At 38.0% G+C, this 15,599-nt stretch overlaps 1 protein-coding gene across 9 annotated transcripts in view; it reads left to right on the top strand.

The window, feature by feature from the left end:
• LOC135222787 (protein unc-79 homolog) overlaps window positions 1–15,599 on the top strand; it is an 841,880-nt gene that overhangs the window by 529,798 nt on the left and 296,483 nt on the right. For all 9 annotated transcript variants that reach the window (XR_010316338.1, XM_064261060.1, XM_064261059.1 and 6 more), the window contains one exon: window positions 4,402–4,550. Coding sequence is in view for 8 of the 9 variants with exons in the window: in XM_064261060.1 (XP_064117130.1) it covers window positions 4,402–4,550 (149 nt within the window). In the remaining variant the exon portion in view is untranslated. The remainder of the gene's footprint in view (window positions 1–4,401; window positions 4,551–15,599) is intronic.

Here is a 15,599-nt window from a genome sequence, read left to right as displayed (position 1 = left end):
CAATACGCACTGCAATATTAACGAAAATATGGATCTATGCAATATCGATGACATTTATTTAAACAGCTACGTAAGCAGTTTATATGACATAATGTTATGGCATTCAACCTCCTCAGCTGACGGCTACAGAAATGGGTCAAACCTTCAACCTTCACATAAATGCGATTTATTTTATATCATTACTCTGAGATAAATTCAGCATTCTTAGCTTTTTTATTTAACTATTATAAATAAACTGCAATATTTCATTAAAATCATCAATATATATATAATATGTACAACATAATGTAGAAAATCGTACACTATTATGGACATCACATACAACATTGCTTAAGTTTCTTGGGGGGGGAACCGCACCAAGTAACTTTTCAGAGAGAAAAGGACGCATTAATGAATTCCCCGGTCATGAAATTTTCGGATTTCAGCAGATTTTAGCTATTCTTGTGGGAGGGGGAGCAGGGTTGTGGTATGCATATCAGGGAATACCGGGGTCAACTGTATGTGTATATATATATATATATATATATATTATATATATATATATATATATATATATATATATATATATATATATACACGAGCTACAATGTCCTTTAATATATAATTCGCTCTACCTCGGAAATACGGAATTAATATATTTTCATATATGCTAAACCGAAGGGGATATTTTCTTTACGATAATAGATTTGCCTGTACCTGGCCGCGAACGCAGGAGACATTCAGATCAAGGCACGTCAGTGAAGCTCTTCCACCCCACCACCGCTTCACTGACGTGCCTGGATTTGAATGTCTCCTGCGTTCGCGCCCAGGTACAGGCAAATCTATTATCGTAAAAAAAAATTCCCCTTCGGTTAAGCATATATGAAAATATATTAATTCCGAGGTAGAGCGAATTAGATATTAAAGGACATTGTAGCTCGATGTATGTATATGAATCACGGTAATGTGATATGACTTATATATATATATAATATATATATATATATATATATATATATATATATATATATATATATATATATATATATATATATATATATATATATATATATATATATATATATATATATATATATAATATATATATATATATATATATATATATATATTTATAATAATAATAATATCCTTTATTTCAGCTCAGGGGCATATACATGGAATATACAAAAGACAGACAGTAACTTTCACAATCTAGATACATGAGACATGATAAAAAAAATGATAAACAGCAAGCTAAGGTAGCATAAATGATAGTAAACATAATACTGGTAATAACAGTAATGATATTGGAGAGAATAAAAAGCATTGAGAGTTATAACAGTTAGTGCACAGTTTATATAACTTAAATTTCAACTTGAGACCTTAGGTGGTTTCAGTAGTCAGGTTGAATACGAAAATTGAATGTAGAAAATCTTTAACTTGATAGTATTCACAGTAATAATTAAAAAGTAAAATATGAGCAATAAATATAATAATAATGACAGAATCTGCAGATGACATCTTGCCAATACAGAGATTAAGTCCTTTAGGGAACAAAGGCCTCATTTTCCCACAATTTAGATCTTCTTGCTTCACTCCTTAGGGGGCTTTGTATGAGCGAATTGCTGCTGTTTCTCACTCGGGTTATCAGACTGGACATTGTTCGCCTTACGATGATTTTTAAGTTGTCCTGGCGGTTTTCTATGAACATCTGTGTGGCGGAGTGATAGCGGGGAGTGTTTGTGAGGCGTTTCAAAATGTTATTTTGCACAACAGTGATACGTCTCATGGTCTCTCGGGTATAGTTCGTCCAGAGGGAGCACCCATAAATACTGTAGCAGTACGAGTGGAAGAGCAGCAGTTTCACGTGTCGGTGACAAAAGGCAAACCTCCTTGCAATCATGTTGCTAGTTGCACATAGTTTACGATGCCTCTGTTCAATGTCTGCCGTATCTTTTAGGTTCTCGGTGATAATGTGACCCAAATACGGAAATTCGTGCACGAATTCCAGCCGATGATTTGCAAGGAAAATTTGTGGTTCTGTAATATGCTTAAGCGATCTCAGGAGCAGCGATTGGGAGTGAGTTCAATTTGACATTCAAGGCATCTGTGTACGTATTAAACAGGTATGGAGAGAGAATGCCCCCTTGCTGAAGCCCGTTTAGGGAGCTGGAGGTGTACGATAATACGTTACCCCATTTGACACAGAATTGCTGTGTGGAGAACCAGCAATATAAAATGCCAATTAAATATAGAGGTGTGCCTCTTTTATGCAGCTTCAGGTAGTTTACTCTGTAAAATGCTTTTCTCACATCCACAAAAGAAAGGAAAACAGGAGAGGCTGATGAAAGGTAATAGTTCAGCAATTCTTTCAATATGTAGATGCAGGTGTCAGTTGAGCGGTTTGCTTTAAATCAGCTGCATCCTTTAGCTTGTTTTTGATTAATGGAAAGTCTTGAAGAAACTGGTGAATTGAGCACACATTAAATAGGGCAGCTAGCAAAATGTAAATTATCGGATGGCAGAATTTGAAAGCCTCTGCGGGAAGACCATCATAGCCGGAGATTTATTATTAGGTAGGCTGTTTATGCCATCGCTGATGTTACCTGGCGTAATACGATCTGCAAAATGAAATTGAATGTTATCAGTAAGGAGGTTACCTACATCCCTTTGGGAGTCTTGATCGTTTATGCAATTCAGGATATTGTTGAAGTGATCACCCCACATACTTGCGATAGCCTCGTCTCCGACTGCTTCCCCTACTCTCTGTGATAGCTTTTTAGTTTTGGGATTTAAGGACTGGATATCTTTCCAAAGACGAGAATAATCACCAGATTCTGAGTTTCTAGACATTGCATCGGCTCTTAGTCGTTTTTCATTTAATCTGCAGTGCTTAAGAGCGAGTTTGAACTGTGCTCTCGCCTGTCTCATTAGTAATGCAGTGTCCTTCCCTCAGGCTGCCATTTTGCCTCGACAGTAAAAAACATTTCTTGTGAGTATGTATACAGATCTATAACCAAGTCATTCCAACCAAGTATATTATGAGAATTACCTTGACGAAATCTATAGGCAGCCCTGCCTGAAGCAAGCATAGGGAGATTATGTTCGAATAGAATGCATTCAGATCCCTCTTGTGGTGGTCATTTCTACAATTTGTGTTAGTACAAAGTAATTTGTCTGCCGGTTGAACTATTTAGCAACCTGGTTTCCGTGGTCGCCCTAAAGTATCTGGTTTTTAAAATCCCAGTTTACCGCTGGTGGGCGGTCAGTTAGTTAGAGGGTTCACGGTAGGGAGGGATGGGGTACTGAATGACACCTGTAATGGGATGTGATCGTAGCCCGTTGAAAGATCGTAGTGAATATTGCAGGTCATAATAGAATCATGAAGTTGTGGAGATGTGATGCAATGGTCCAGCCAGAAGGTTGTAATTGCGTCCACTCTATTATGTACATATGAATAGGAAGAGGGAGGGAGGAGCAATTCATCGCTAATTTGGAGAGCATGATTTTGACAGAAGCGAGTAAGTTCATTATAAAGTTGTTTTGTTGGGTGAGAATTAAGGTCCCCAATTATACAAATATGATCAGCAGGAGAATCGTGAATAATGCTGTGTAACTCACCCAGGATCTTGCAGTATTGATAAAAATTATAGTTATTTTCCCTGGGCATATAAACATTGATTATTAGGATTTTAGAGTTCCCTACTGTCACTTGAAGCCCCACCAATCTGTCACTCCTGTAGGTCATCACATTTATCATATTGTCTAACGATTTGTGCCACAGGAAAGAAAGGCCCCTTTTGGGTGACCGGCTATGATTTGATCTGTAACTTGCATCGATGAGGTCAAGAAGGCTCTGAAGTCTTCATGTATTGAATCACAGATGACAAGGTCATGTGGCCAGAGGAGCGTTTCTTGCAATACAATGATGCCTTTGAAGTTTTTGCAGAACATGTTTAGGAGAGGAATGTTTCCTTTGAGGCCAAAAATATTCCAAGAGATTATATCTAATGCATCCATGGCTAGTAATAATTGTATTTTTACTTAATTTTTGGTAAGACCTACATTGAGAGCTCTCATTGAAAATAAGATTATAATTAATAGAAATACTCAGATTGCCTGTTATTACATGTTCATGAAAATCATCTTCAAATTTATCTAAATTTTAGGTTCTTAACGATATTTGTATAGTTAAGTGCAATTTGACCTAATATTTATTAGTATTTCCATGTTATTTTGGGTTACGCATATTTTGAGGGGATGCTTAGCGTTATTTCAGGAATATGAGTTAATTTAGAAATATTTAGAACATTAATGAAGTTATGATCAAAATCTAAAATTAAGTAGGTGTTAATTGTATTAGAGTAATATTATTTATATATGTATAATTATAAAATGGTGATTGAATATCCTTGGTTCCAGGGACTTGAGACTTCAGAAGACGGAGATGTTATTTATCATATGTGTGAATGCTTGAAGTATTTAATTCTGCATGGTGAAGCTATGGCTCATGCTGCTAACGATCATCGAGGTTTTCTGATATGGTGTCAAGAAAACAAATCTGTAAAAATGTAAGTATGATTATTTGTTAATTAATATAGGCCCACATTTCTGAGTACTTGAGCAGTAAGTATTGATACTGATCTGAAATATTTATTCAAGAATGAGGCTTTTTAAAGGGCTTTCCAGCACTGACCCGCCTCATGAGTGCAGGAGTGAGATTTAAAGCTTCCTGGGCCCATCAGCAATCTTTACAAAAGCATCAGTCAGTCTAAGGCTACAAAAAGATCAGTCACTCTCCTGCTGTCATTCTGTAGTGCTTTTATTTTCAGTAATACTTAATGAGTACGAGATACAGTACCAAAGCCCAGCTTATTGCATTTATGTAAAGTATTTGAAATACTATGCTAATTCCATAGGCCTGAAGTCAAACAAAGAAAAAAACTACAGTACTACAACACAAATTTAAATATAAAGGTAAATTAACTGAATACCAGTAAATCACAACGAATTTTTAAAACAAATTAAGTAGATATTAACATTCCGTCAAAGCTATTTTGATGCTGATGATGTAGAGTGATATTTCGTTTTTCTCAGAAAATGCTCAACAGTTTCGTCCTCCAATGGATCTCTTCTTGGAGCGTTTATTAATAAGTACTCCAAGAAGAGGTCCATTGGAAGAAGAAACTGTTGAGCATTTTCGTGTTCCTATGTGGAATACGACTGAATTACCATATCTTCGTGCCTAAGAAGGTTACCAGTACTGTAGAGAGACATATAGTTCCCCTTTTTAGGGGTTTTAAAATGTTAGAAGAGTGTAAACCAAAAGACAGTAAGAACCCACAAAGGTGGGTGCAGGTCAAATAGTGTACAACTGTAGAAAGGGGTAGCAATATCACCTTCAAACAAAAGCTAGAGCAAATTTGTGATGAGAGACAAGATCAGTGGGCTCACGAGGAGATGATTAAACTCAGTGCTGTGGTTGATATGCATGCTGCTGATGCACAGCTGGGGTGTGTCCTTTCTACTATAGCAGAGAGTTCAGAACTATACTCTATGTATCTTGCTGTCTCAGGCACTGTATTAAGAAGACAGTTCATATCCACACTAACAACCTACTTCGGTGAAAAGTTGCTGGTGCTCCACATTGAAGGCTCTGAAAGTATAGTTGAATTTAAAGACAACTTTGGACAGTTTTTGAAAATTGTCAAGATCAGCACAAACCAAGGTGATGAAGACAATAGTGAGAAGCTGGTGAGGAAGATCAAGAAATAAGCTATGGGAAAATATACAATCTCAATGATTTTGCTCATCACAAAGTCATTGAAAGTACCAGTGAGACTCCTGAAATTGGTTCTTATCCTTGTATCAGGGGGCACAATCACTAAACTATCACTGACCTTGAGCTTAGTGCATTCAACAGCATCTTTGAGATGGCTACAGAAATCAGACCACTTTTGGACTAGATGTAAAAAATTACCACAAGTATGACCACTTTTGGACTAGATGTAAGAAATTACCACAAGTATGACCACATTTGGACTAGATGTAAAAAATTACCACAAGTATGACCCCTTTTGGACTAGATGTAAAAAAATACCACAAGTATGACCACTTTTGGACTAGATGTAAAAAATTACCACAAGTATGACCACTTTTGGACTAAATGTAAAAAATTACCACAAGTATGACCACTTTTGGACTAGGTGTAAAAAATTACCTCAAGTATGAGCATGGTATTAGAAGCACTTATGATGAAGTTTGTGACTGCCAGTCAGTCAGAATACCACAGGAAACTGGGATTGAACACAGAGATTGGGTCCATATTCAGTTTGGCCGACAACTACGACTTATACATTGCAACCCCCAACGGAATGAAGAGCATCCATCCCATGATCATGCAGTTCACTCAACATCTGGCTGGTATCATCGACAGTAGAAACATTGGTGTGATGCAACTGAAGATTCCTCAACTTAAGAAATATGAGGTGTCCTCTTTATTACTCAATCACCCATGGAGATAAAGCACTAAACTCGGTCTTCTCAGTTAAACCCACCTCACTTGCCAGTGAAACCTCTGCCTGTTGAAGAGTTGATACTTCAGTCAGATGCAGTCAGGTTTACTCAGCGACAAGATATGGCATGGCTTTCGCAAATATATAAGAATGACAAACCAATTAAGTGGGCAGGCTTTAATGGTCAGCAAGACCAACTGGAAGAACATTCTGCTAAGAAAGCCAAGACACTGCTGGTTTTTGGACCAATGATTGACTCACAGTCAGCTCATCCTGACACCATTCTAACTACACTTATATATCTTGAAATGGCTCCTTGGACTTTTTGGATGCAATACATTCATCTTACTGTCGATCTCCAACTGTATGAAACTTCATGCCTAGTTCAATGGAATGATACTTAGTGCTGGACCAGCCTCATACTTCATCTGGGCATGATGCACACACTTATGAGTTTTCTTGGATGCATAGGAATGTTGATGAAGGGGTCTGGTGTAGAAGTTCTCATGAGTTCAGCATTCAGTGAAATGACTGACATCTTGAATGGGAAAGACTGGACAAACAATCTACCAGACATAGCATCTCATCACTGCACTACTGTTGAAGATCTTCTTGAATGGCACCAAGACATACCACAATCTTAGTGAATACCTTGAACAGCAAGGCAGCACCCAACTGGGTAGACTGTCTTATAAAACCTACTCTGCTGGCTCTTATGGGTGTATGTGGAGAGAGGAAGGGGGACTTCTACCTTCAGCAATACAGTCTTAAGGCATTGCTGACATATTTCTTTGCTGCAGGTCACCACAATTATGCTTGTTATCTGAGATGGTATGTGCGACAGGTGGAGCACCTTCCTCAAGCTGCTAAGGATGACCTACTCGCAGGTGCATGTTTATCGTCACTAAGATGGGGGCATCTCAGTGCCAGCCAATCAGTTCAGTGAACAAACATACCTCAAGTGAGGGAAGGTGCTGGAGGTATGAAAGGCATCTCGATAAGCAACAAGCAAGTGGCTGCATGGGTCAACAGTTTCAGTGTATATGCCTGTGGCTGCATGGGTCAACAGTTTTCGTGTATAAGCCCACCTTGACATAGACACAGACCATATATATAATGATGCTGGAGATGAAGGGGAGATATATGGTAAAAATATGGATAAAGAGAAAAAGCTCAAGAAAGAAGGATTGTTTGAGGCTGATCACATGAAAATTACTCTGCAGTTAGAAAAGAACTCTCACACCTTTAATGAGCAGAATTCAGGTGTCCATAATATCTGCAATGGCTAAGTGGTGCTTGACACAGTGAATGTTCAGGATGCACTGGCCATCGGGTGTGAGCAGAGCAAGTAGTTCTCTAATTCTCTTAGCAATAACTTTCACAGAACCATAAAAAAGAAAGTTAAGACAATGTTGGCACTAAAAAATATCAGTCATTGTCAAGGGGAAGGCCATCTATGACATGGAAATGCCATCTTATAGTTGTGGGACAGCAGCGCAATTTGGAGATAGCTGATATTTTCCCTTTGAGCTATGTCCAGTTCCTCCAGCCCTTATTGATGAGTACGCTGCTTGTGGAAGGGCGACAAGGCTGCACTTCTAAAAGGCCTCACTATCTCTGGCAAATCTCCATCTGCTCTAGACATGGTGTTAGTTGATGCTGGTCAGTTATTGTACCACATAGTCTGGCCAGTTCCTGGAACCACAGTAGTACTCGACCCGCCCACTACTTCTTGTCTCCAAGAAAATTGTCCTGTTTGACTACTATGACCAAGAAACTCTAAGTGCTAGAGACCATGAGCAGGCAAGAAGAGGAAGAGCTAGGAAATTTCGACCCACCCCTAATACAACCCTTCCATGCCAAGAAGCTGTTCTTCATAATGCCAAGAATAAGAATCTACTTAACAATATCCTTTGTGGGTACCACTTTCAACACAACATCCAACTGGTCAATAAACTGGACTTTACAGTCACTCATGCCAATTTTTGTATTGAAGGCTCTATCATTACACTGACTGTCTCATCAGTGCAAGGTGCTCCTCAAGAGCTCTTGGATTTAGTAAGCTGCATTTGTATTGGAAATGGAAAAGCTTACAGTTTTGGGCATTGTAGCTGCAACAGTGCTCTTTCACGTACAGATAACTATAGGTGTGAGGGATGAGTCACCTGTTGTAGTCATTTCCCAGCAAGCTTATAGATGTAGAGGAAGATGAAGAGGGCCAAGACAATGTGATGATTATTATATAAATAACTGATTTTACTAAGTTCATTGGTGGATGTTTTATTGTGTATCAGATATTTTTTTTCATTTTTTATGTCTTTTGAATAATGATAAAGTAAACTCCCTTGTCCTGCCATTCAACCTCTTGTTTGACCCTATATTTGGCCCTGTTGAAATCAACAAACTGCAAAAATGAATTTTCCACCCTTTATAATCCTTGGAAAATGGTATTACATGATTACTTGTTTATCAAACTTCAAAAAAATTAATATTAGCTGTTTTTCAATATAGTGATGGTGACCCTTTTGAATTCTGAGAAATGCTCAACATTGGCCAAGCGGCAACTAAGCTAATATGAATTTCCTGTGTTTATAGAACATATTTCCATGAAAAAAGTTTATAGTAGTCAACATTGCAGGGTCACCATTGTGGCACCTAGACTAATGTTCCTGGCAGTGAGTTTAAATGAAAAAAGAACTTGATTTAAGTTGCCACTAAGGTTATATTTCAGTACGATTATGGAAGGAGGAGTCTACATCTTTCAAGCAGAACCTCAGCATTGTGTGCTTCCATCCCTTTCCAAACAGATTCCATGTTTGGACAATATTCCAAAGCTGGTGATTCTAAGACCTCCCACTGTGACTCCTCCAGTGGAGATGTAGTCTTTCCTTGTGGGAGCTGTCACTAATATTCAACATGAAGTGGACATAACCATTGAATTTGACCTATGAAAATCTGAGCTCTCCTATGCAACAATCAGACATTGAAAGGGATGCTGAAAGGGCTCACCCTACCCTGTCTGAGGTCCCTCTATATTCTAGGGAGTATAGGGATTTATCCAGAACTGACATCCTGCCAGGCAACACTGATATGGCTGCTTGGCTCAATCCTTTCTTGCAGGCGTCCATGATGGGGAAATTATGCTTGCTGTTCTTTCAGAATTCTAGGAGGAAATCTTGAGCAGAATCAAGAATGTTCTTGCTACTGAGCATCAATATATATCAGAGATACTATACATGATTTCCAAGAGACATTCAAGTCAGTCTTAAGAACTGAATTGGATGTGATGTGCAAATTTTCTAAGCCATTTAAGCAAGAGGATAAAGAGGCTGCGCAATGCAACCGGACAGAGTTCTCACACAGAAACATTTAGGTCATGGTGATGTTAATATGATTCCCAATCTCAAAAAGAAGTTGAATTGGTTGTCTAGAACCCCATTAAAATTAGAACAGATATTACGAGACTGCCTACCTACTTCCAGAGGTCTGACTGATAACAATAATATAACCAAGCCAGACTATAAAACCCCAGATCAGTTTTCAGAATTTTGTGGTAACTGAAAAGTGAGAGTAAATGGCAGAAATAAAGACAATTCTCTCTGCCACTCCAGCATCTGATAATTCTACAAAGGAAGGGGGGGGCACTTGTCTCCTTTTAAGAGGAAAAGGCTCCTGTTGGATGTGGCTATTCAGCAGTTTGGGAGCCCTTTGAGAAAAATCTCACACAGGACAGCCATATCTGAATTTCATGTTAGGCTCACCTCCTCAATATTATAACCTCTACTACTCTGCTGGAAGGAGCTATGAGAGAGTGTCCAGAGTCTTCCAGAACAATGCTAGCGGCAGTAGCCAAAACACTTATGCAGACCCTATGGGAGAATGCTGTGATTTTATCGAGAAAGAAGTCATTGGAGAGCTCCAACATGTCGCCCCACAATGTAACTTCACTATTACATTCCTCATCCACCCCCCACCTTATGGTAGAACTTTTTTGAATGAGCCCATCAACAAAATTGTACAATGTATGTTCTTCTTGAAAAAAGGGAATCTGAGAATCATTACTCACTAATGGACCCCTCCAACAACAGGAGTGGGGACAACAACAACAACCACCATTTCGCAGCAGACAAAGACACTTCTACTAAGGTAAACAAAAAGCAACTCCTGGATTGCCTATTAAGGCAAGGGAAGAGGTAGAGCCCAATAGGACTTGCATGGTTGGGGGTCACCTTCTATAGTATCTCATGCAGTGGAAGTCCTCCCCTTCTGACCCTTCCCAGGAACTCTGATAGGGAAGTAAATGTACAGATCCAAGGTCATACCTTTTGAGTTAAACATTGCCCCAAGAAGCTTCACAAAAGGAGCATCAATAGTTGCCCCAGAGTATCAGGATTCTCCCCAATGAATTTAGCAACACCCAATCCCTGAAATAATATGTGAAGCATATGCTACCCGCTTACCTTAACATGTAGCATGCATTGCACTCTTGTCTTATTTCAAGATTTTGGTGTTGCTTGAAGAATCCTTATTGTAGATTCGCTTAACTTTATTAGGCTCGTAACACAGTCTCTTGCATAGGATCAGAGGGACTTCTCAATACATTTTCCTCTCTGAAGACAACTATTTATGGACCAAACCTTCTTGAACGTATGCTGGTGACGGTCTCCATGACCAGGAACCTGCTAGTCCCACTCCCCAATCTCGCAAGTGATACCTTACTTCACGTGTCAATATTGGTGGGAAAAATGTAGGGAGGGAAATTTGAACACGAAAATCATCAACTTACAGTACTATGGAGAAAAGGGACAAGAATACAGAATTACACTTTACAAAACTTATTTACAGTTTCTATATCCTCCCCAAGAAAAAAGTGCAACTCAACTTAGTTACACACTGACACTAAGTGTCCTACAAATACACTAAGACACAACCAACTTACTAAAAATACAAAAAATGCAGAACTTTCAATAACATAATAGAACTTTAGTTCACAAGCCCAAGACTTAACTGTTATATCCTACAACAGCAGCAGTGCGATGTGGATGATGGACATTTATGTCCTCTGGCTGATTCAAACTACGAGAATCATTTGGCCCACCAAGTGCGTCAACGTTATGAGCAGAATCGTTGTCAATCTGATTTAAATCACTATTTTGAAAACAAGGATTATGAGTGAGCAACAGTTCAAGGGGATACAAATGATTAATAGAGTGGTGTACAACAACGCTATCAACTCTCTTCAGTTTGGGACTTCTGACCTTCCTATTGTGCCCCTTTATTAACTATAGCATCCAACTTAATACCCAGTAAGGACGAGATTTATTCAGCAATTTAACTAGGACAGTGTCGCCAATGGAAATATTGTTGTTCCAATTGACTTTGTGTAGATCCTTGCATAACTCTCTCAAGCTCAACAAATAGATGACATACCGAAGCTCCTTAAAATGAGACAACATCTCATCTCTAGAAGACATGTCCATAAGGGTATCCCTGGAAGTGGGAACACACTCCCATATGGGAGTTTTATTGAGTCTTAGTATAACATTACAATTTGGGTTAGCTTTCTGAAAACAATTTGGGGTTACTGTTTCCAAATCATTATCAGAAGATCGATAAGTTAATGGCCTAGAATTAACTGCATTTTGAACATCAGCAAAAGAAGACAACTTAGAAAGTCCAGTAGTTTTGTACAAACAACTCTTCACATTGTTGGGTATCAAACTCCAACTTATACTTCATCCCTAGGACTTTCTCATAGGAGTTCCCATGAGAAGCAAGATTACCTTGATTTGTCATAACAGACTGTAACTCCTTACTATTAGAATTCCAACTTCTTAGTGTGAACCCACCCTCTTTCAACTTATTTTAGGTTTCCTGGTACACTTCCTTAAAGAATTCAATATTGTTGCTAGTGACTATAGCATGTTACCTACTTACATATTTTCTTTTAGTATTTTGGAAAATTCATCACTAGCATATTTTTCCGCATGGTGCTTCAAGACATAATTCAGAATGAAAGGTCTTGCGTTAAAGCCAAATATGATGGTCTTGTAATGATAGGTGACTAATCTCTCTCCAACACACACAAAAGAAAATTTTGAGATTTTGATCACCTCCCTCAGCTAGTCTTATTTGTAAGAAAGCTTGCTTAATGTTGCTCAACATCATAAAATTGTGGACCTGAAATAAATGGAAAACTTAACAATGTCCTTTGTTAGATTTACACCAGCATATGCAGCCTCATTAAGAGGAGCCTTATTCGTCTTCAAGGAACAATTGAAGATTGGACGAATTTTGGTAGTCGTACTGGCTTCTGTCTTGACTACAGGACGATGAGGTCTCCAGATGAATTTGTGATAATCATCTGGATGTATATTAATCTCTTCAATTATATCATTAGCAAGTGGCTGAAGAAACACTTCTTGATAAGAACCCAACATCTCCCTTTTGTCTAGATCTTTTATGACCTTATCTAGTACAGAAAGAGCAACCTTATGATTTGAAAGAACTTTACTAATTACTTCATTCTTCCATGGAAATTCAACATAATATTTTCCATCTCATAAGGAAATGCCTTGCTTAAACTTATCAATCTGCAGGCGATCATAACCATACTCTGTCTCTTCATTGTGACCTAGGGCATCCAAATTAAGCATTGCGTCAAGTCCCTGCTCTACTGAGCTATCAGAAACAAGGACTCTAGAGGAGAAAAATGTGATTTCTTTGGAGACATAACAAAATTAACAGATGACTGTAACACTTCTCCAGCTGAAGAGGGATTATGAGAGAAACCACTTACCTTGGTTTCTACAACCTTAGCTGGCAACTGACCAATAAGAATTGCTTGGCCAGGATACAGAAAATTCAAAACATTTCCAAAGGGAATTAAACCCACTTTTGTGGAAAATGCAGCACCTTGCATACAACTTGTTAGAGCAAATTCAGGAAAGTGTTGAATAATATCAACCCTAGCTAGCCCCCGGATAGGTGTTTGTTTTTTATCCTCTGCTAGAGAGGGTCTGGCTAAATGATAGCCTTCTTTTACGATGATATGAATAGCAGTATGCAATTGGGATACATTAAGCTTAACATTAAAATCAGAAGTAGGAAGCATGTGGGCATAATTCTTACGTTGTCCTGGAATATACACTTTCAAAAGACACTCACCAAACTCATATTCCGCTCTACCTAAGAACGTGTTTATCTCATACTGAGTGGAGGAAAACCCAAAGTCTCCTTTGAGATACTTAACTATATCATTTGATAAATAACTTCTTTGACTTTCAGAGTCTAACAGACATCTGACTTTGCCAGAACGTTTGTCAACACCATAAAAGGTCAAGGTGAGGACAGGTAACAAACAACATTTCCCAAGAGAGGAACTATGTTGACCATTAACACAAAAACTAGAAAAAAATTCCCACTACTAGCATTTGGACATAAAGCAGTCATGTGAGAATGTGACTTACATCGAAAACACTCTAAGGGCAATTTATTATCCTTACCAGGACAAGATGATGCATTATTTTAAGCTTGCACACAATTTACACATCTTGATGGTAACACACCTTACTTGACATACTGTGAGGACCTGTACACAATTTACAGGGCAAACTACCCTTTTCAGGATTTGGTAATTCCTTAGGACTGGAATTTGAGCCAACATTTGACACATAAGTACTAAAATCCTCCAAAGTTGAGGGAGATGAACTAGGGGAAAGACTTCCCTTAGAGGGAGGCTGTAGATTTGAAAATTTCTTTTAATAAAGACAGGCGAATTGCCTTTATTGTGGACACCTTGGGGTGTGATACTCTCAGTAAGGTTTAGATAATTTCCCTGTAATTATCAATTGTCTGGTTAAGGGTAGGATAATAATTGTCAACTATATGAATTAGCTCCTCCTTAACAGAAGTTGGTAACTTGGAAAAACCAATGAGGCTAAGAAGCTTACACACTGCAGTATCTTCCTCCAGCAGGTCAATATTGTATTGCTTTAAATCATGAATTATGGCACGGCATTAATTAAAGAAAGTTCTTAACACATTGAATGCAGCATAAAATGATCGAGAACTAGACAACAAAACCTGAAATGACTCATCTATTATATACGGTATATCTAGGAATTCTTCCATAAGAACATTTAGAGCAACTTCATATTGTCATCATTTATTGAAAGATGACTTATAATCTTAAGGGCATAGCCCAACAAATACTACATAGGTAGGTTAACTTGTTTGCATCTGACAAACATCTGCAATCATCATACAATTAGAAAGCTGGGCAAGAAAATTCTTGAATTCCAACTTGTCCTTGGAAGTATCATCAGAGATTTTACACTCTAACTTGGGAATTTAACAGCCAAAGAAGGCTGAGTGGATGCACTATAAACCACAGTAGTGAAACCATCAACTTTCCTTTCCAATAAGGTAAGGTCATCAAGAATGGAGTCTTATAATCCACTTGGGAGGTGATTTCAGACAACTTACTATCCTCGTTGCAGAGGGCATACAACTCTAATACGCTCTTGCCCACTTCTCGGACCTTACTTAAGCGCTTTAGAATTGTAGCCTTTCTAATCTTAAAATGAATCTTAAGGTCATCATCATCTAATTCCTTAAGTTTCTTCAGACCTACTGTTACATAAGTCTTATACCCAGCTTGCTTCTTGATCAGCAGGGTTAATTTAACTTCAATGTAAGACATGATTAAACTAATCAGCAAATGGATATATATATATATATAATATAATATATAATATATATATATATATATATATATATATATATATATATATATTTAGATAGTGGTAACTCAGGATACGAAATTAATCTGTTCCAAGGCAGCCTTCGTAACCTGATTTTTTCGTATCTTGAACTGCATTTTACATGTAAATTGCCTAATTCGTTCCAAGCCCTACAAAAACACCCCAGTAAATTTTATAATAAAGTTAAATTGACCAATAAGCAATGAAATACAACAATTTGGACCATTCAATACCTAACTTAAACTGTATGTAGTAAAATGTGGAACCTTACCTTTCGAGTGAGGCGATCTCCGAAAGTGGCGACAGAGGAGGAGGACAAATGGCAGAAAACTTTAACACT

Source organism: Macrobrachium nipponense, chromosome 8 (genome assembly GCF_015104395.2).
Source record: "Macrobrachium nipponense isolate FS-2020 chromosome 8, ASM1510439v2, whole genome shotgun sequence".
Taxonomy (NCBI): Eukaryota; Metazoa; Arthropoda; class Malacostraca; order Decapoda; family Palaemonidae; genus Macrobrachium; species Macrobrachium nipponense.
The sequence above is the reverse complement of the archived record's forward strand: the minus strand, read 5'-3'. Positions and strand labels throughout refer to the sequence as shown.